This window comes from Cnephaeus nilssonii (assembly GCF_951640355.1).
Source record: "Cnephaeus nilssonii genome assembly, chromosome: 1".
Lineage (NCBI taxonomy): Eukaryota > Metazoa > Chordata > Mammalia > Chiroptera > Vespertilionidae > Cnephaeus > Cnephaeus nilssonii.
The window spans coordinates 10,339,620-10,362,523 of NC_137072.1; the positions used below are offsets into that span (position 1 = coordinate 10,339,620).

The 22,904-nt window shown below is 38.7% G+C and overlaps 1 protein-coding gene across 3 annotated transcripts in view; it reads left to right on the plus strand.

The window, feature by feature from the left end:
* The window catches only part of MIS18BP1 (MIS18 binding protein 1), a 78,754-nt gene that overhangs the window by 36,402 nt on the left and 19,448 nt on the right, over positions 1–22,904 (plus strand). For all 3 annotated transcript variants that reach the window (XM_079767244.1, XM_079767243.1, XM_079767245.1), the window contains 6 exons: positions 826–956; positions 7,229–7,316; positions 8,413–8,570; positions 10,754–10,905; positions 11,364–11,460; positions 13,990–14,839. In XM_079767244.1, coding sequence (XP_079623370.1) covers positions 826–956; positions 7,229–7,316; positions 8,413–8,570; positions 10,754–10,905; positions 11,364–11,460; positions 13,990–14,839 — 1,476 coding nt within the window. The remainder of the gene's footprint in view (positions 1–825; positions 957–7,228; positions 7,317–8,412; positions 8,571–10,753; positions 10,906–11,363; positions 11,461–13,989; positions 14,840–22,904) is intronic.

Genomic DNA, 22,904 nt, shown 5'->3' on the forward strand with positions numbered 1-22,904 from the left:
AGGCGGGTCGCAGCAGGCGAGGGCAGTTGTGAGCGATCAGGCTGGCAAGGGAGGGCAATTGGGGGTGATCAGGCCGGCAGGGGAGCAGTTAGGTGTCAATCAGGCCGGCAGGGGAGCAATTAGGGGGTGATCAGGCTGGCAGGCAGAAGCAATTAGGGGCAGGCTGGCAGGCAGGCGAGTGGTTAGGAGCCAGCAGTCCCGGATTGTGAGAGGGATTGGGCCTAAACTGGCAGTTAGACATCCCCCAAGGGGTCCCAGATTGGAGAGGGTGCAGGCTGGGTGGAGGGACACCCCTTCCTCCATGCATGAATTTCGTGCACCGGGCCTCTAGTCTATATAATAAAAGCCTAAGTGACCGTTACGGCAGAATGACCAGAATGACAGGTTGCTATGATGTGCACTGACACCAGGGGGCAGACGTTCAACGCAGGAGCTGCCCCCTGGTGGTCAGTGCACTCCCACAGGGGAAGCACTGCTCAGCCAGAAGCTGGGCTCACGGCTGGCAAGCGCAGCGGCAGTGGCGGGAGCCTCTCCTGCCTCTGTGGCAGCGCTAAGGAGCAGTGTACCGAGCAGTAAGGAGCAGTGAGCAGTCGGGCAGTAAGGAGCAAGGGATCCCAGACTGCGAGAGGGCACAGGCTGGGCTGAGGGACCCCCCTCCATCCAGTGCACGAATTTTGTGCACCGGGCCTCTAGTTAGATTATAATATTGTTAATGTAGCTGGAATGCAAATTTATTACTTTCTATTATAGTTTGATATACTTATCTATATCCATTGTGACTTCTGTGAATAATTTGGCCTTAACTAAGCTATTTTTTTCTCCTAGAGATGTCACTAATATCTATTGGCATAGTAACGCAATTGTAGAACGGATTGAACACAACAAACTTAAGACATTATCAGGCAACATTTATATATTAAAAGGGATGATAGACCGGATTTCCATGAAAGAAGCAGGTAATGACTCATTATTAATTGATAAGTCATTTTAATAAGTGAATTAACCATATTTCTAATACTAATATAATTTTTTACTTTTAATTAGGTGTTTTAAAACTGTGAATCAGTCAAAACTAAAAACAGAATTGACCACATTATGTAAAATTATTTGACAGTTTAAATAAGTCCAGTGATATTTATTTATTTATTGCTTTAATTAAGTGAAGTGTTCCTTATTTGGGAAGAATTGCTTTATAAGAATATAATGTAACTCCCTAGGTCCTCACTTTGTTGAACCTGCCCTGCATAGCCCCGGTCTTGGCATAATCTAATTTTCTGCCTGTGACTTGCACACAGCTAATAGGGTTGAAGAAAACCACATCTGAGCAGTCCACTTTAAATTTATGATTATTAGCAACAAATTGTGGTCCTTAATGCTACTTGGTATCCTACCACATTTCTCCATTCACTCTCCCATTCTCTGTAATGACTACTTCATATATTTTTTTAAAAATATATTTTTATTGATTTCAGAGAGGAAGGGAGAGAGAGAGAGAGAGAGAGAGAAACATCGATGATGAGAATCATTGATCGGCTGCCTGCTGCATGCCCCCTACTGGGGATCGAGCCCGCAACCAGGGCATGTGCCCTTGACCATGGATACTCAGGTCCAGAAGATGCTTTGTTTAAACCTCAGTGGATTCCCATTAAGTTTAGAATGATATCCAAACTTCATATGACATTTGTAAAGGCCTGACATTAATAATACTCTATTGGTTGACTTCAATGTTTCTCTCTCTCTCTTTCTCCCTTCTTCTCTGAAATCAATAAAAATATATTTTAAAATAATATATGAAGTAGTCATTACGGAGAATGGGAGAGTGAATGGAGAAATGTGGTAGGATACCAAGTAGCATTAAGGACCACAATTTGGTGCTAATAATCATAAATTTAAAGTAGACTGCTCAGATAAAAAAAATAATTCTTTATTGTTGAAAGTGTTACATATGTCCCCTTTTTCCCCCCCATTAACTCCTACCAGCCTGCCCCTGTCCCCCCACCCAGGCCTCCATCCCATTGTCTGTGTCCATGGGCCATGTATACAGTATATGCATACCAAATCTTTGGTTGATTATCTCCTACCCTTCCTCCCCTGCCTTCCTGAGATTCCTCACTCTGTTCCATGCTTCCATGTCTCTGGATTCACTCTGTTCATCAGTTTATTTTGTTACTTAGATTCCACATATGAGATAATGTGATACTTGTCTTTCTCTGACTGATTTATTTCACTTAGCATGATACTCTCCTGGTCCCTCCATGCTGTTTCAAAGGGTAAGCGATTCTTCTTTTTTATTGCTGCATAGTATTCCATGGTATAAATGTACCATAGCTTTTTTATTCACTCATCTACTGATGGGCACTTGGGCTGTTTCCAGATTTTAGCTATTGTAAATTGTGCTGCTATAAACATAGGGTGCATACATTCTTTCTGATTGGTATTTTGTGTTTCTTTTAGTACATATTCCTAGAAGTGGGATCACTGGGTCAAATGGCAGTTCCATTTTTAATATTTTCAGGAAACTCCGTACTGTTTTCATAATGGCAGCACCAGTCTGCATTCCCACCAGCAGTGTACTAACTAGGATTCCCTTTTCTCCACATCCTCTCTAGCACTTGTCATTTGTTTGTTGTTGTTTTTTTTTTTTTAAATATATTTTATTGATTTTTTACAGAGAGGAAAGGAGAGGGACAGAGAGCTAGAAACATCGATGAGAGAGAAACATCGACCAGCTGCCTCTTGCACGCCCCCTACCGGGGATGTGCCCGCAACCAATATACATGCCCTTGACCGGAATCGAACCTGGGACCTTTCAGTCCGCAGACCGACGCTCTATCCACTGAGCCAAACCGGTTTCGGCAGCACTTGTCATTTGTTGATGAAACACTTAACTTGGCTTCTAAAATACCATATTCTGATTTTCATGCTGTCTCACTCCCTGTTCCTTCTTAGTTTCTTTGCTCGTTTTTCTTTTTTTTTGCCTCTTAATAATGGGGTAGACTAGGGCTTTTTCTACATTCAGTACTATGCTGATTTCTTTGAGGCTTTAAATATTAATCTATGTGGTGACAAATGCCAAATTTATACTCTTCTAGCCACTCAACTCACTTTCCATCTGCCCATTTGACATGTCCATTAGGATGTCTACAGGCATCTCAAACTTAATATAGTCATATATCACTTAATGACAGGGATTCATTATGAAAAAACATTGTTAGGTGGTTTTGTGTTGTGAACATTATAGAGTGCACTTATACAAACATAAATAGTGTAGCCTATTACACACCTAGGCTGTATAGCATAGCCTATTGCTCCTAGGCTACAAATCTATACAGCACATTACTCTGCTGAATACTATAGGCAATTGTAATGCAATGATAAATATTTGTATATCTAGATTTGTAGAAAAGTTACAGTAAAAATATGGTATAAAAGATAAAAAATGGTAACCTGTGTAGGTCATTTACCATGAATAGAGCTTACAGGATGAATTGCTCTAGGTGAGTCAGTGAGTGAGTGTTGAGTGACTGAAGCTAGGACATTACTGTACACTACTGTAAACTTTATAAACACTGTACACTTAGGCTACATTAAATTTATAAGAAAATATTTTTCTTCAATAAATTAACCATAGCTTACTGTAACTTCAACTCTAAACTTTTTAATTTTTTTAACTTTAAGCTCTTGCAATAACTTAACTTAAAACACAAGCACATTATACAGCTGTTTAAAAATCTTTCTTTAGCACAGTATGGAGTTTCCTCAAAAAAACTGAAAATGGAACTCCCATTTGACCCAGTGATCCCACTTCTAGGAATATATCCCAAGAAACTAGAAACACCAATCAGAAAGGATATATGCACCCCTATGTTCATAGCAGCACAATTTACCATAGCTAAGATTTGGAAACAGCCTAAGTGCCCATCAGCAGATGAGTAGATTAAAAAACTGTGGTACATCTACACAATGGAATACTACGCAGCGGTAACAAAGAAGGAATTCTTACCATTTGCAACAGCATGGATGGAACTGGAGAGCATTATGCTAAGTGAAATAAGCCAGTCAGAGAAAGATAAATACCACCATGATCTCACTCATTTGTGGAATATAATGAACAACATAAACTGATGAACAAAAACAGATCCAGAGACAGAGAAGCATCAATCAGACCATCAAACCTCAGAGGGAAGGTAGGGGAGGGTGGGGGTAAGGGGGAGAGATCAACCAAAGGACTTGTGTGCATGCATATAAGCCTAACCAGTGGACACAGGGGGGTGAGGGCATGAGTGGGGGGGGTGGGGGGACAATGGGAGGGTGAGGACATTTATGTAATACCTTAATTAATAAAGAGAAAAAAGAAAAAAGCTTTCTTTACATCCTTATTCTTTATTAATATCTGTGAGAAATGCATTGCACTGTGACATCATGACACTACAATGTCACTAGGTGATACCCGTTTTTTGATGTCATGACAATTACAAAGTCACTAGGCAATACAAATTTTTCAACTCCAGTATGATCTAACTAGAGGCCCAGTGCACGAAATTCGTGCACGGAGGGGGGGGGGGTGTTCCTCAGCCCAGCCTGTACCCTCTCCAATTTGGGACCCCTCGAGGGATGTCCGACTGCCCGTTTAGGCCCACCGGGATCGGGCCTAAACGGGCAGTCAGACATCCCTCTCACAATCCAGGACTGCTGGCTCCCAACTGCTCGCCTGCCTGCCTTCCTGATTGCCCCTAACCGCTTCTGCCTACCAGCCTGATCACCCCCTAACCCAGGGGTCCTCAAACTTTTTAAACAGGGGGCCAGTTCACTGTCCCTCAGACCGTTGGAGGGCCAGACTATAGTTTAAAAAAAACTATGAATAAATTCCTATGCACACTGCACATATCTAATTTTGAAGTAAAAAAACAAAACGGCAAAAACACCCGCATGTGGCCCGCGGGCCGTAGTTTGAGGACGCCTGCCCTAACCACTCCGCTGCCAGCCTGATTGATGCCTAACTGCTCCCCTGCCAGCCTGTTTGCCCCCAACTTCCCTCCTCTGCCAGCCTGGTCACCCCTAACTGCCCTCCCCTGCAGGGTTGATTGCCTTCAACTGCCCTCCCTTGCAGGCCTGGTGCCTCCCAACTGCCCTCCCCTGCTGGCCATCTTGTGGTGGCCATCTTGTGTCCACATGGAGGCAGGATCTTTGACCACATGGGGGCAGCCATATTGTGTGTTGGAGTGATGGTCAATCTACATATTACTCTTTTATTAGATAGGATAGAGGCCTGGTGCAGGGGTGGGGGCCAGCTGGTTTGCCCTGAAGGGTGTCCTGGATCAGGATGGGGGTCCCCTTGGGGCGTGGGGCGGCCTAAGCAAAGGGCCTGTGGTGGTTTGCAGCCCAGCCACGCCCCCTGGCGACCCAAGAGGAGGCCCTGGTATGTGGAATTTATTTACCTTCTACAATTGAAACTTTGTAGCCTGGAGCGGAGCCAAGCCTCCTGCTCGCTCCATGGCTGCCGCCATTTCTGTTTGGATTTGTTTACCTTGTATAATTGAAGCTTTGTAGCTTGAGTGGAGGCTTAGGCCTGCAAGGGCAGGCGGAAAGCTTGGCTTCTTCCGTTGCCTGGGAAACCTTGCTCTCTCTGGCTGTAGCCATCTTGGTTGGGTTTATTTGCATATCTGCTCCTGATTGGCTGGTGGGTGTGGCTGGTGGGCGTGGCTGGTGGGTGTGGCGGAGCTATGGTCATTTTGCATATTACTCTTTTATTAGGTAGGATGGGACCACCTGCATATATGCACGCAGCCCATCGTTAACTGAAACGTCCTTACGCAGTGCATGACTGTATATCTAAAACCTGATCTTCTCCCTTAAATCTGCTTAATCTATAGACTTCCCCCTCTTTCCACTCTTTCAGTGGCTAGCTAAAATCCTTGGAGACATCCTTAAATCCTAGATTTCTTTCCCGCACACATTAATATGTCAGTACGTCCTATTGGCATTATCTCCATAATATATCCAGAACCTAGGCTTCTGCTGACCATTGGGGTCCAAACCTCTCTCTTGTTCTGAGTCATTGCAATAACCTCCTAACTGGTCTCCATGTTTCTCCCCTTATACTTCCATAGACTCTTCTCAAAATAGCAGCTATTACAGTCCTGTTAAAGTCAATTCCTGTGGCTCTTCTGATCATAGCATTTCCATAGCTTTCTCTCTCACTCAAAGTAAGAGACTAGGTCTGTAAAATGACTCCAAGGCCTTATAATCTCCTATGCTCCCCCACTCCCTTTGTTACCCATCTGAGTATCCTCCTGGGACTAGTCTCTCCTCACTAAACTTTAACTTTACAGGTCACTTTGTTCTGCAAAGGCAGCCTTTTGTTTTGTTCTCTCTGCTTCCAGTGTTTTAACCTCATATTGTCATGTGGCTTACTTCAAGTCCTTCTAGGTTTTCAATGCTATTTCAGTGAGAATATCTCTATCCTATTTTTTTAAATCTTTATTGTTGAAAGTATTACAAATATCCCCTTTTGTTTGTTTGTTTTTCACATTGACCGCCTTCACCACTCTATTGTCTATGTCCATGGGCTATGCATATAAGTTCCCCGGTTAATTACTCCCCACCCACTCCCGCTTTCCCTCTGAAATTTGTTAGTTTTTTCTGACTATCCTTTTTAAAATATGTATATATATTTTTTATTGACTTCAAAGAGGAAGGGAGAGGGAGAGAGAGACAGAAGCATCAATGATGAGAGTCATTGATTGGCTGCCTCCTGCACGATCCAGGGGAATCAAGCCCCGCAACCCAGGCATGTGCCCTGACTGAGAATCGAACCGTCACCTTCTGGTTCATAGGTTGACGCTCAACCACTGAGCCACACCAGCTGGGCTTGACTATCCTTTTTTAAAGATGCTGTCTGCATGAACACACTGATATTTCTGTTCCCCCTCAACTGCATAATTTTTCTCCATAGCATCGATGACCATCTAACAAGATATTTTACTTGTTAGTTTGTCTTCTGTTTCACACTAGAAGGCAAGTTCCATGAAGGTATGGATTTGGGTTGTTTTGTTAATTGCTGAATCCTTGTATCTTTAATAGTGCCTGCCTGGCACATAGTAAACAATAAGTGTGTGTGTGTGTGTGTGTGTGTGTGTGTGTGTGTGTGTGTGTATTTTAATGAGTTAATGACATGTCTTCGAAATTCTAGGTTTTTAGATAATTTTGTTTGTTTATTATTACATAGGTTATCCATATTATCTCATAAGGAAGTTTATGTTTGGCTTTCCAGAAAATTGGAAAGAGCACATTGATACTTTTCTAGAACAATTAAGGTAAAGTACTTTTTATATTTAAAAAAAAACAATTTTATTGAGGCATAATTTTCATTTGATAAAATGCATCCATTTTAGGTGAGCTTTTAAAAATGTATACTTATATAACCAGTATTTATGGAAAATAAAACCTTGGACATTTCAAGGAGTCATCCTTATTCTATCCTTTAAGAATCAAATAGCTGTTAAACAAGAGTCTGAAGTTCGTGGTCCTTTTTTCTTTCATTCATTCCCTCTGTTGGCACTGGGGAAAACAAGGGAGAATTTGGTTAATTCTTGCCCTTAAGGAACTCATAGGGGATGGAGTGATGTCAGTTAACTAGTCACAAAACAGGGGTTGATAATTTTTTTCTGTAAAGGGCCAGATAGTAAGTATTTTTATGGGCATGCTCTATTGCAACTGCTTCAACTCTTTGTAGAGGAAAAGCAACATAGTCAGTGCCTTAATGAACGAGGCTATGTTTCAGGAAACTTTATATTGTACTTGAGTTTTTTGTGGGAAAGGGGGTGGAAGCCATGTAAGATTAAAGGCAATCTTTACTATGGTGAAGAACTTTAGCTAAGGGAATTTTATTTTTTTGGTATAGTGTTAGTATTAAAGATTAGGTTAGGGTTTGGGTTGAGTTCAAAATTATGAATAGATTTAGCTTTAGGATTAGATATAAGGTTAGGGCTAAAAGTCAGTTACATTTAGGATTAGTCTTTGGTTTAGGGTTAGTTTAAAAATTAGGTAGGGCTAAGGTTAGTTTTAAGGTTAGGTGTAATATTTGGGATTAGGGTTAGGGTGATGGCTCGGTTTAGGGTTAAGTTTTAGAATTATTATAGGCTTATTGTTAGGGTTAGTTTTATAATTAGAGTAAGGTTTATGGGTAGCTTTAGGGTAAGGGTTAGTTAGGATTAGGTTTAAAATTAGGAACAATGTTAGGATTAGAGTTACGCTTAGGGTTGGTATGTTATAGTTAGGGTTAGAGTTAGTACTATTATATTTAGGATTGAGGTTAGGTCATAGGAGAGTTTCATTTTTTTGTGGGTTTTAGTTATTTGTTTTCACTTTTTTGGGAACCAACATTAGAGGGAATATAATGTATGTTTTTAGGGCTTGTGAAAAGAAAAAGAAAAAGGCCAGACAAAAACAGAAAAGTAGAAGATTTGTGCCTGACATAGGAAAATCAATGAAAAATGATGCAGGAGTAAACCAAACAGATGGCCCCCAAAGAACCAGCACCATTAATGACCTTGATTGTAACCATTTGGGTATGTTTGCTCTTTTCTTCTCTATTGGTATAGTGGTATATTCTTACCTGAACCCCACATTGTTTAATTGTTTACAGTGCATATAGTCTTGAGTTCTAATCTGGTCCTAAAATTTTTGAGTTTTCACTACTTGAAGAAAAACTACAAAGCAGTTAGCATTCAACTTACTTCATTAAATGTTACCGTTTAATTAATCTGATAAATATATCAATGAAAGATAATGGTTCTTTTAGTTTCCTAGATGCAAGGTATTTAGGCTGCTAACCTAACTCAGACCTGTATATTAAATATGCCTAATTTGTATCAAATTTTATTCTCATTAATAGACAATACCAGTTTGTTTTTATGGAGGTAATGGCATTTTTTTGAATGACCATTGCTATAAAGGTAGCTGGAAAAACTGTTCTGTGTCACCTCTTTGCCAAAACTATAATTTGCTTCACAGCCTTTTCTAGAAAATATAGATGAATAAAAAGTTAATTAGAATCTGTTGTATAAATTTCTGTCGATTCTACCTTGACCTTATAACAAAGAGCTTTACAGGATTGCTTCTACCAAAGTCATGGCACCGTATGAGTATAAGTCCCCCACTGCACCCCACTTCCCTATGTTCATAGGGCCCTCCTTTGTAATTTTGCTTATCCTTTCTGGTACAAAGGAATGGATTAAATATGTAGATGACTGCTTGCTCAGAGCTAGCTAAAAGTCACTCTTCTAGTTTCTTCTCAACCTTTCCTCATTTTTTCAAAAGTCATCCTATTTGCCTGTAAGTTTAAAATATTGCTCATTGTCATTTGCTAGACCATCTTCAGTATTCTGGAGTTTTGGGGCTACAGCAACTGCTATATACTTTTTTACTCCTAAATTTAAAATTCTTAAATGTATATCTCACTTTTTTCATTTATTAATCTTCTTTAGTCTTAGATCTTAAGCAGTGTTTTTCATAAATGTTTAAATTGTGAATGTTACTGGTGAAGTGTTTGAAGATACAAATGTAAAATGCTAAAGTTTGGTAAACTATTTTACTTGCTATCTGTGTCCATAATAAAATAATTCAACAAATATTTTTAAAGCACTTTCCATGAACCTTGATTTTTGTTAGCTGTTAGCAATTTAGAAATGAATAAGATGAGATGATGCCTCCCCTTTGGGAAGCTCAGGTTAGGGACAAATATTAGTGGATTTTTTTTAGGTATATCATTTTTCTAGTGTGATTTATTAAATCTTTGTTTTGTGAAAATGTTAAGACATTGTGTGTCCTCGTATTACATAAGTTATTTTGAGTGGTGTTGGTTAGTGCTGTCTTTTTTTTTTTTTTATGAGAAAACCACTGAAATAAAACAAAACCACGTCTAACATTAAACAACTAAAGGTATGCAAAGGCGCTAATCAGTGATAATTTAAGATGATGTGATTGTGTGTGTGATTTAACTAAAATGTGGTTTTGCATATTTAGTGCTATAATTTATATGTCATAGTATTGTATTAAAATACTTAATGTCTGTTATACTTAACCAGAATATATTATAGGTGATCTATTATCATAGCCTTCTTCACCATACTGTAATAATCTCAGAGGAAGGACCATTCATTATGTATCTTCAAATACACCTTCTAGAATAATAATAAAAATGTTAATAGTTTTACGAGTCCTTTTTAATTTATCTAGAATTTTAGCTCAATAACTGTTTCTTAAGCCCATATTGTATACTATATAATTTGGTTTTGCTTAAAATTTTAATTAGCATGGATTTAGTTATACATTGGTATACATAAATTAATTGAAACATAAGAATTCAATATACATGAAGAAATATAAGGGAAATAGAGTTATTCACTTTCTGTTTAGTTAGTACAGAGTTTGGATGAAAAGGAATTTGTATTTACAAAATGGTTTAATGTTCCTCTTTTGCTTTAGATGTGGCAAAGGAGATTCAAAACATAATAAATAATATGGCTGTCCATTTTTTCTTTCTTTTTTTATAAGAGATTAAAAGTGATTTGAACAAAATATGGCCCTATGCAGAGTGATTCTGTCCAACTAAAATTGCTTTATGTCATAATCAAATTTAACAGATATTTGTGATATTGGATTAGGCTTTTTCAAAGTGAGTTCTTAATGGGGAAGAGCAGCTTAACTTTTATATAATCATTTATCTAAATCTCCATCTTTGTACTCATAGAACTGAAGAAGAGTAAGCACAGTACATTGCCAGGAGCTATAGAATTAAACATTTGCCAGAGTAATCTTCAAAATAAACCACCATTAAGCTTCCCAGATGACCAAATAAAGAATACTGTTCAAAATGGGGGAGAACATGACTTACCTAATCAGGTAAGCTTTTACTGAATACTGTACAGTGGTGGTATGATACTACTGAAAAGGTTCAAGACCAAATGAGAAATCATGCATTCTCTTTGTTAAGTATTGCTTTTTATTAGTTAGACATAGAAGGTAAATGTCTTGATATTTATTTTCCTAGTGTCTCACTGGAAAAGTGCAGGCAAGAAAAACAAAGTTTTTAGCTATAGAGTAAGGTTTAAATAGAGATTGTGTGCAAGCACACACATGCACATTTTAAATGATAGTACTAAATCAGTAAAGAAGATGTGAGAATGTGGTTACCCACGTGGTGCTTCCAAAGCTTGAGCTTTGAATACCTCTGCTAATGAAATTTCTATAAGCTGTAAGTACCTAGAAATTTGTGTGCTTGATTCATATTGTGAAAATGCTTGCAGTCATGTTTATAGGTAGTACTTGTTATAGTAAAAAGTTATCTTTTGATTTTGAAGGAATTGATTGGAAAAAGGGAATATAAGAAGTTATCTTCAAAGAAACTCAAAAATTGTGAAAGCATAAATAAAAAGATAATTAAAAGTCAGAAGCAAGGTAATATATCCTTATTATTGTTTTATTTTGTAACTAGAGGCCCGTTGCACAAATTCGTGCACGGGTGGGGTCTGGCTGCCCCACTCCAATTGGGGCCCATCGGGCCGGGTTGGCCGGGGAGAAGGGACATGGGAGGTTGGCCAGCCGGGCCCGCTCCTGGTCGAACTCCCGGTCAAGGGGACAATTTGCATATTGCCTTTTATTATATAGGATAAGTAGAAATTTAGTATTTGAAATTTTTTAACATAATAAAAGTGATTTCATAAATTTCCAAATCTAAAATGGTAGACTGTTTTAATGCTTATTAAATATTCGTTGTTATCTTTTTACAGAAGATGATTTACAAAATGAAATAATTCATTGCTTTAAATATAGATTCATTTATAGGTTTGCTTTCTTTAATCTAGGTAGCTTTAAATAATTTTTAAAATCACGAAATATATATTATTTAAATATGTTTCTAGTAATGTTTAAAGACGATCTTTTTATTTTTTATTTTTTTATTTTATTGATTTTTTTACAGAGAGGAAGGGAGAGGGATAGAAAGTTAGAAACATCAATGAGAGAGAAACATCAATCAGCTGCCTCTTGCACACCCCCTACTGGGGATGTGCCCGCAACCAAGGTATATGCCCTTGACCGGAATCAAACCCGGGACCCTTCAGTCCGCAGGCTGAGGCTCTATCCACTGAGCCAAACCGGTTTCGGCTAAAGACAATCTTTTTATTAAATTGTTAATAAGCCATAATTTAGTTTTATGTAAGTGTGGATTTTTCAAAATTATTTCATTGAAATCCTGCATACCTGAATATATAGAACCTTTTCTCTATACATTAGGGAGTTTAAAACTTAATGTTTAATTGAATCTATCAGCTTAATAGCATTTTTTTTCTATTTTATTGCTTATAAGTGAAAAATGAAAGTGGAGAACATTTATAAGTGTGTAAAAAAGTAGACTGAAGAGCAATAATACTACTTACCAAGTTTATATGACTTAAAGGTATCCAGAATAGGCTGGATCTTTATTCAGGTTATTTAATGAAATCAATAAAAAATATTTTGCTCAAAATTAGAAAGTTTAAAATTTTTAAATTGCCAGTTGAACATTTGAATCACATTTGTAATAAGGAATTAGAAGAAAACACTTAGCTCATAATGTGAAAATATATAATTCCATTGAGAAGTGTTGTGGAAACTTCTTGATTTTGATTAGTACCATTTCATGAATTATAATTTAGAAACTTCTTTTCTTTTTGTCATTCATCTTTTAAATGTCACATAATATGTGTAGGTTGTTGGCAGTATGTCACTGTGATGATTGGTGTGATAATTTACAGTTTATATCTATTTCTAATTATAGCTGGGTAATTTAAAGTTAGAAACTAAATTAGTTTCGCTTCTGGTTTCTTAAGTTTTAGAGTTGAGAATTTCATATAATTTGTTTTCTTTAAGTAGTGACATGGTATAATAAAGACTCTCAATTCTGTTTTGGTTGTTTTCCCATGATGATTCATAGAGTTTTTTGGGATTTAGCAAAAGATTGCCTTGATGGCTACCATTAGGGATGAATGAGAATGAGGCCGTGCAAATGGAGTTCCATGTTCTTCTAATTCCCTTCTTTAGTAATATACCTTCTATTTCATATGTAACATACCTAGTAAGGTTTTAGCAACCCAACAAATATTTATTTAGCATCTACTACATATGTGACTGAACTAACTCCAATAAAATTAAGACAATTCACAAATGAAGACAAAATTATTAAGTATACTTTCAGACTAGTTCCGTGGTCGGCAAACTGCGGCTCGTGAGCCACATGCGGCTCTTTGGCCCCTTGAGTGTGGCTCTTCCACAAAATACCACGGCCTGGGCGAGTCTATTTTGAAGAAGTGGCGTTAGAAGAAGTTTAAGTTTAAAAAATTTGACTCTCAAAAGAAATTTCAATCGTTGTACTGTTGATATTTGGCTCTGTTGACTAATGAGTTTGCCGACCACTGGACTAGTTGAAAGATAAGACAAGTATAATTATATGCAGGGCACATTGCCAAACATGGCATTATTTTAAAATATTCTGGAAATTTGAAAGAGCTTTCATTCAGTTGAGGAAATCAGGACAAAGTTTGTAGACTAGGTAGGCTGGAGTATAAGATTGAAGCAGGTAGTGATTTGGTTTGTAAATGAGTGAAAGAAATTTTCCAAGTAGAGAAAATTTGAGAAACATTGATCTCATAAACATAGACTATGGTTCAGACATGAATGCAGCGAGTGAGCTGTATTAAAGGCCAGGTAGAGGAGCTTATATGCACACTAAGTATACCATGAGAAGTCCTGCACAAGTTGGTATTAAAAAATAGTATGTTTACAATTGAAGGGACAGTGATCTAAACAGACTGGTGTTTCAGCAAGATTAATATGATAGTGGAGTTTGTGGTGGGAAAAAATATATTTTACTTGTGAAAACAGTTTTTTAAATTTTGTTTGTAGCTAACTTGAGATTTTGATCTTTGGTTTTATCTTATGAAATTAAAGAGCAAACCGAAGAATCGAAGGTATCCATTGATATTATCATCTCAGGGAAATCACCTTTCTCAGACGAAGAAAGAAAATATGTGGCTACTAATCAGAAGGAAGCCTATGTTGTGGTAACACCACTTAAATCTAAAAATGTGATAGAGCAAAAATGCATGAAGTATAATGTGTCCTCTGGTGCCGTTAAAGCAGTAACAGATTTTATAGTGCCAAAGCATCAAAAAGAAAATGAATCAGACTTAAATGAAACTACATGTCCAATTAGTAAGCCCAGAAGGACTTTCAAAGATACATTTGAGTGTGACGTGGATCATACAAGCATAAACAAGGAAGATTGCATTGAACGTGATATACTCACTGTCAACCAGAAAATAAAAATACCTAGTTCTAACAAGAAACAAACGGTCACCTCTGACTTGAAGAACAATACAAAGTTGTTATCAACATCGAAGAAAATTGAAAAAATTCAAGTAACAAATCAAGATTTGTCTGCTGACAAGAGTGAAACGGAAAAGAAAGTTAGAACAAAAGCTGGGGATATTAAGAAAACCACAGCAAGAAATACCAAAGAAACAGTAGTCCACCAGAGAAAAAGCAGAAGGAACATCACTGGAAAAATCTCAGTGACCTCTGAATCTGAAACTGAAGAAAGTGAAACTGAATTTCATACCCTAAAAAAGAAAGCTAGATGTTCGGCTGAAATAAATGGTCAGAAATCTGATATTATGAATGAGTTTCCAGTTATTAACAAAACGGGATCTGATAAGACGAAGAGGCATTCCTTAGAATGTTTACCTGGTTTACTTCAGGATGAAGAATGGAATGAGAAGGAATTAGAGAAGCTTCATTGGTAAGTAGTTAGAATTGACTCTGAAATATCCTGAGTGGCACAAAATAGTTGAAGACAAGAACTCCAGCCCTAGCTGGTTTGGCTCACTGGATACGAGTGTCGGCCTGGGGACTGAAGGGTCCCAGGTTCGATTCCGGTCAAGGGCGTGTACCTTGGTTGCAGGCACATCCCCAGTAGGAGGTGTGCAGGAGGCAGCTGATCGATGCTTCTCTCTCATCGATGTTTCTAACTCTCTATCCTTCTCCCTTCCTCTCTGTAAAAGATCAATAAAATATTATTTTTTAAAAATGACGCCAATGAGGGAGTGATTTTAATGATTTCTAATCATTAAAATGGAATATGTCATCCAAAAGCACATAAAGAAAAATTACAATTTATACAGAGAATGGAGGGAAAATATAGATAACTGCCATCTACATTTTTGTGTGTGTGGCCATCTATACAGTATACATATGAGCTTATCATTCCCATTTAATATTGCAAACATGCACCTCCCCTTCCCACCCCCCATCTACTGAAGAAAAGTAACTATGTGAGGGGGTGGATGTGTTGTTTGTGGGGATCACAATGTATATGTCAAATGATCATGGGTAGACTTTAAATATATATAACTTACCAGTTATACCTCAATAAAGTTGAGAATATATTTCAACATACACAAATGCTGCTCTCTTACAGCCTCACATTTTAAAAAATATTTTATAATTATAAAATCTTCAACTTATATAGATTATTTAATGGTGTTCTTACCCCCCCCCCCCACCCCATTTATTAAAAATTGTTTAAATTGATTTCTGAGAGGAAGGGGGAGAGAGAGAGAGAGAAATATCAATGATGAGAGAGAATCATTGATTGGCTGCCTCCTGCACGCCCCACACTGTGGAACGAGATTGCAACCCAGGCACGTGCCCTGATTGGGTATCCAACTGTGACCTCCTGGTTCATAGGTTAGCACTCAACCATGGAGACATATTGGCTGGTCTTCCCTCCCCCCCCCCTCCCGATTTATAGAGAAGAAAATAGCCCCAGAAATTAGGTGATTTTTCCTAGGTTACATAAGTACTGCTGCTGATAACTGGATTTGGCTACATGGACTTGACAAGCAATATCAGTAGCCTAGTAGTATTAGAAGCCAGATCATAGTTGAGCAATGAAGAGTGAATGGATAATAAAGACAACTTAGAGGGACAGCACAAGAAGTTTGGCAATGGTGGGAATAGAAAGGCATAGATAGAGTGTGAAGAGAAGGGAATACATGTGTGTGGTTGCTTGCTTAGTTTGTAATGTAACTCATTGCCAGAGTATGGTGGTTTGCTGATGGAAATCATCTAATAGAAAGAAAGGAAGATAAAAAAGAGAAGGATAACTTAGAAACAGAGCACATTCCGTGTTCTACTCCTTTTTGCACCCTCAAACCTTATATAACATTTGGAATTTATTTTCAAATCTGCCTTCTTGAAATATTCTTCTAAAGGCATCTCTGTGCCACTATATTTTTCCATTTTCAATTGCCTAAATGTTCCTTCTCTTTCTTCAGACACAGAAGGTAATCTTCATTCTTATTCTGCAGAGTTTTTGGGTTGGGTGCTTTCTTGCTTCTCAATGATCTTTTTCTTCCAGAGTTCTAACTTCTTTCTATGTACAGGGACTTCCAAATCTGTATCTTTGGTCCTGAATTCTTATATTTAGATTTGTATTTTCCTTTGCCTACTGAAAATCTCTACATAAGTCTCACCTACATCTCTAAATATATAAAAAAAAATCAGACTTATTTCCCCTGCCTGTACACTGCCTGACATTCCTATTTCTGAAAATGTAATTCTTTCAGTCAACTAAGTTTAAACTTTTTATTGTTATTGATTCTTTTAAATTTTAACTAGTTCCCAAGGAGCTATAGATCTTTGCATGGGGTCATTTTCCATCTGCACCCTTTTTCTTGAGTCTACTCTTTTTCAGATTTTTAATGCCTTTTACCTGAACTATGGAGTAGCCTTATATTTAGACTTCATTCTTTTCATATATGTAATCTGTTTTATACATCTCAACATTAGTCTTATTGTATAATTGTGGTTCTAACAGATCAGAAACTTTGATTGCATTCTTACTAATCTTCAAATTATATAGATTCTTCTGCCTTGCATTGTCAGCATATAATAATTGACCTCAGTTATTATTTCCAACAGTATTCTCCAATCATTTACTTATAATAAAGGTTTTCAACCTTTGCTGTATATTTATATCACCTAAGGAGATTTTTTAATGCTTGATCTGCAGTTCCCAGTGAGATGGAGTAAGCACACTCCACTCTGGCTTCTACTGCACAGTTATAAAAACAAGACAATGTATACAGCAGCTTTTTGTTGACTCAGAAAGGTAAATAGTAGCAGGTCAATTGAGGAAGACTAAAATTTAAGTACTACCAAACTGGTTGTGAATTTCTAGTTTTTCCTCTGGTATCACCCAAGCTAAACTCAAGGCTAACTAAACAGGAAGTGAGCACTAGGGCATGGCAGAGTTAAGAGAAGCCCCCCAGTTCTGACTTGAGCAGGAAAAGGGACTACTAACGCTCAGAACATTAGAGGAAATGCTCCAGTTCTCTTTTTCTCCCTCCTCATATCCCAGTTCCATGCTGTCCTGCAGGGATGACAATCAGTGCAGCAAGTGGGGCCCATGTATACCTAAACTCTGAAAGTGGGGAGCCTTCCTCTCCAATAAGAGAAGTAGCACTCTCAAGAGGGTGGGCTGTTGTGTTTTTCTCATTCTGTCCTTGGTTGTTTCTGGAGAAAGATGCAATTGTAACTTTGCAGCAAAGCCAGGTAACTAAAGCCCCAGATTTCTGCCAGAGAAACAAAAAGAGGAACCCAAAATTGCAGAGAGGAAGAAGCTAACTAAAAATTTGATAAAGCTGTTTATGAACTTTTGGGCTCACCCCTGATTAATCAAGAGTGGCTATACTAATACCTGTGAAAGATTTGTAGAAGAAGAAAATTATGAAGGATAAAGAAGTACTTTTCAAAATGATAAAAATGTCAATTCACCAGGAAGACTTAACAATCCTAAATGCACCTAACAACAAACCTCAAAATATATGAATCAAAATCTGTCAACTAAAAGGAAAGGACAGAACTGAAAAGATAAGCAAATCCACAATTATAGTGGTAGACTTCAGTGCTCTTCTGTTGGTAGTAAATAGAACTAGTAAATAGGAAATTAACAAGGATATGAAAAAACTGAATGATACCATCAACCAACTATTTAATGGGCATTTATGGAACAGTCCATCCAGTAATGCAGGGAGGTGTTTATTCCAAAGGTAGCTAGAGCATTCATCAAGATAGAACATCATGTTTAAATAAAACAAACCTTAAATTTAAAATAAGTCATACAAAGGGTGTTCTGTGACCATAATTGAATTAAATAACAAATCAATGAAAGATAACAGGAATTTTTCCAAGTGGTTGAAGATTTAACACACTGTAAAAGTCCACAGATCAAAGTAAAAGTTTCAAGGGAACAAGTTTTGAGGAACAAGGGAACTGAACAAAAATTAAAATATTCAGAATTTGTAGTGTAAACCCAGAAGTTCATAACTTTATGGGGTGGTTTTACTGAGCTAATCTCTTCCTGATTTCTGTGGTACTTTCTGCATAAATTAATTGACACTTTCTTTTTTTTCTTTTTCTTTTTTTCAGAGAAGAAGGAAGAGGGGGAGAGAGATAGAAACATCAATAATTAGAGAGTATCATTGATCGGCTGCCTCCTGCACACCCCACACTGGGGATCGAGCCTGCAACCTGAGCATATGCCCTGATCAGGAATCCAACCATGACCTCCTGGTTCATAAGTCGACGCTGAACCACTGAGCCATGCCAGCTGGGCAGTTGTGGCACATTCTTGAATGGACTATTAAGTAATAAGATGGAAGAACTATTGATACTTGTAACAACTTTAATGAATTTCAGAGGCATTATGCTGAGTGAAAAGAGCCAGCTCAAAAGGCTATATGCTGGATGCTTCCATTTACTGCATATGAAATCTTGGAAGAGACAACTAAAAAAATAGATCAGCTGGGCCATTGTTGCTCAGTGGTTGAGCGTCAACCTATGAACCAGGAGATAATGGTTCGATTCCCAGTCAGGGCTTGTGCCCAGGTTGTGGGCTTGATCCCCAGTGCAGGAGGCAGCCAATCAATGATCCTCTCTCATCATTGATGTTTCTATTTCTCTCTCCTCTCTTCCTCTCTGAAATCAATAAAAATATATTTTAAAAGAAATAAAGTAGATCAGGGATTGGCAGTGTTACAGCGATGGGTGACAACAAAAGGATAGGTAGGATGGGGATTTTTTTCAGAGCTCTGACCTGCAGGCATTCCTTTTGAAATTTGCCATATTATAAATATGAACTATTTTTCATTCCTTGACCCTATGTCGTGTTTCCTCATCTTCATTTCTTTGCCAGTGTAGTTGCCTTAATTTCACCTGTTTTTTATCCATCAGATTTTATGTCATCTCTTCATTGTAACCTTCCCTTGTCATCATCCATTTCTACCACCCACTCAGATATGATGCCTCCTTCTCAAAAATGCAAAGTATTGCCACTACAGACCTACTAAATTGAAATCTTCAGGGATAGAGTCTTATCAATCTGTTTATTATACTTGTCTGCTTATTTGCTTGCTTACATTTTTGCTATAAGCTCAAGTATCTGTTTGGTTTTTTTGTGTGTGTGTTTTTTTTTGAGGGTGTGTGTGTGTGTGTGTTTTAGAGAGAGAAATGTTGATCGATCAGCTGCCTCCTGTATGCAGATCAAAACTCCAGCCTGGCATCGAACCCACCAGGTTTTGATGTACAGGATGACACTCCAGTCAATTGAGCCACAATGACCAGGGCACTCATCAAGTGATTCTTACTTGCAGCCGACTGCTTTGTATGCTACATCATGCTTATAAACTAGTAGGATAGACAGATAGTTAGCAAATAATAACTGTAATCACAGTAAGAAATTTATAAGAACATGTATCAGCGAAATCTGACTTGGCTCAGGCAGATACTTGAACTAAGCACTAAAGGATAAACAAGAATTATTTAAGCCCAAGATTTATGATAAGTACATCATAAATAGAACAGTATGTAAAAGTAGAAAGGAAGAGCATAATTAGAAATACTAAAAAGCCAAAATGACTAGAATATAGAAAGTGAGGGAAGAATAGTACAGGATGAGCCGAAACCGGTTTTGCTCAGTGGATAGAGCGTCGGCCTGCGGACTCAAGGGTCCCGGGTTCGATTCCGGTCAGGGGCATGTACCTTGGTTGCGGGCACATCCCCAGTGGGGGGTGTGCAGGAGGCGGCTGATCGATGTTTCTAACTCTCTATCCCTCTCTCTTCCTCTCTGTAAAAAATCAATAAAATATATTTAAAAAAAAAAAAAGAATAGTACAGGATGAGACTAGATAGTCAGGCAAGGAACAATGGAAGTTATATTAAAGTAGAGGCCCGGTGCACAAAATTCGTGTACTTGGGGGGGGTCCCTCAGCCCAGCCTGCACCCTCTCACAGTCTGGGAGCCCTCGCGGGATGTCCGACTGATGCGGAGGCAGGAGACGCTCCTGCCACTGCGCTCTCCAGCGTGAGCCTGGCTTCTGGCTGAGCAGCGCTCCCCGTGTGGGAGCGCGCTGGGCACGGGGAGCGGGGAGGGGGTGGGCTCCTGCTTTGAGCGTCTGCCCCCTTGTGGTCAGTGCATGTCATAGGAACTGGTCATTCCTCCCTTGGGTCAATTTGCATATTAGCCTTTTATTATTTAGGATATTTTGGTTTTTATGTTAAGAATAATGAAGTGAGTTTTAAGTAGGACTGCAGTGATATGATTAAATTTGCCTTTTAAAATTATCTGGGAGGACACATTAGTTTCCTGTTAAATGCATTCAGTTTTTTATTATGATAAAAGAGCCCTTTTAGGCAACTTTATACTTGAAAATTACCTATGTACACAAATAGGGAAGCTAGAGCTTTCTAATCTTTTTTAGTGATTAATTATGCAAAAGAGTAGATAATTCATTAACAGTGTTTAATACCTATAAGTATTCTCCTTTTATGCATGGAGTGAATGGTCTTCTGTGGTCAACTGGTACTGTTCACAAGAGCTGATTTCTACAAATTGATTCTACAAATTGATTGTTTAATAGTCATTTAAAAAATAAAGAAATTTAGCCTTAGCTGATGTTTTCCAGTGATTACAATGTTGGCCCACCCATCAAAGCACTCTGGTACATTTCCCGGTCAAGGGGATGTTATGTGGATTGCAGGTTGGATCCCCAACCCCTGTCAGGGTGCATGCAGGAGGCAACCAATTGATGTGTCTCGCATCGATATTTCTCTCTCTCCGTCTCCCCTCACTTCCCTCCATCCCTTCCACTCTCTCTAAAAATCATTATGAAAGATATCTTTCGGTGAGGATTAACAACCACCACAATATTAAAGAAATTTATTAAAAACAATAATACTTTAACTCGTCACTTAGTAATTATTTTAGTACAGTTTATTATTATATACTAGAGGCCCAGTACATGAAAATTTGTGCACTTGGGCGGGGGGGGGGGTCCCCCTCAGCCCAGCCTGCACCCTCTCACAATCCAGGACCCCTCGGGTAGGGGCCTGAGGCCTGGCCTGAGATCAGGGTCTATCGGGGCTTTCCTTCCCCAGGCTGCAGGCAGCTGGCCCCACTCCCGCTGCTGCCACTGCTTGCCATCTGTGCAGCGCTGTCCCCCCTCCCCTGCCACCGGTGGCCTCCCTCTGCAGGCGACAGGCTGGGGTGCAATGGCTTGGCTGGCCTGGGCCTCCCTCTTTCTTTGCTGGGGAGCGGGGCCAGCCCTGCAAGGGGCCGTTTGCCTACCTGATCACCCCTAACCGCTGGTCTGCCTACCTGATCACCCCTAATCACTCTGCCTGATTGCCCCTAACCACTTGCTTGGGGGCGAGGCCAGCCCGGTGAGGGGCCGTCTCCCTACCTGATCTCCCCTAACCACTTGCCTGCCTACCTGATCACCCCTAACCACTGGTCTACCTACCTGATCACCCCTAACCACTCTGCCTGATTGCCCCTAACACTTGCTTGGGGGCAGGGCCAGCCCGGTGAGGGGCCGTCTCCCTACCTGATCTCCCCTAACCGCTGGTCTGCCTACCTGATCACCCCTAACCCCTCTGCCTGCCTGCCTGATTGCCCCTTACCGCTTGCTTGGGGGCAGGGCCAGCACGGACTTCTGGTTGGTCAGCCTCCGGTTGTTACTGGTCATTACAACCCAGGGTTTTTATATATTAGGATACCCTTAAGGTTCTTTACACCTATTATACCTGTATGGTATAATTTATATAATACCATTTGATATTTTATATAATGGTGTGATATGGCACATTTCTTATTCCTCATTCAATGAAATCATGTTGGTAGCTTGAAATCAGCCACATTGGGGGTATTTACAATATGGAAATTTGCAAATACTGCAAAGAAGGACTTTTTAAGCCCAGATAGCTGGTTGCTAAAAATTTATCAGTACAACACTGCATGTATAAAATATATTCAAAGTAAGTGGTGGTGTGCTAATATGGGTAGGTACCCAAAACCAGGTGTTCTAAAGACTAATTTACAAATGAACTATTAGGATGTAATTCATTTGTTAAATTGGAGAACTATCTTATATTGACTTAGTTTTTTTCTATTTCAATTTTCGTTTCCCTTAAGTATTATATCTAAAATATTCTGTTCTATAAACTGTAATACTATAATGAAAGCAAGCCAAGCATAACACATAACCTGGAATGTATATGAACTCAGAGCTCATCTTTCAATATATTTAGCACCAGTAATATTTGAACAACAATGTAGAAAACTTAGTCATGCTAGAGCCCCTCCTCCAGCCCTCCCAAGTCAAATCACTGATTTGTTGGACTTGGGAAGAAATATCTTGAGATTGGAGATGATTTTTCAGATTAAACAAAATAGAATGCATCTACTAGATGTTCAATTATGTCATCATATTTTTAAGCAGTAGAGTAAGTTATTGAGTATAGGGT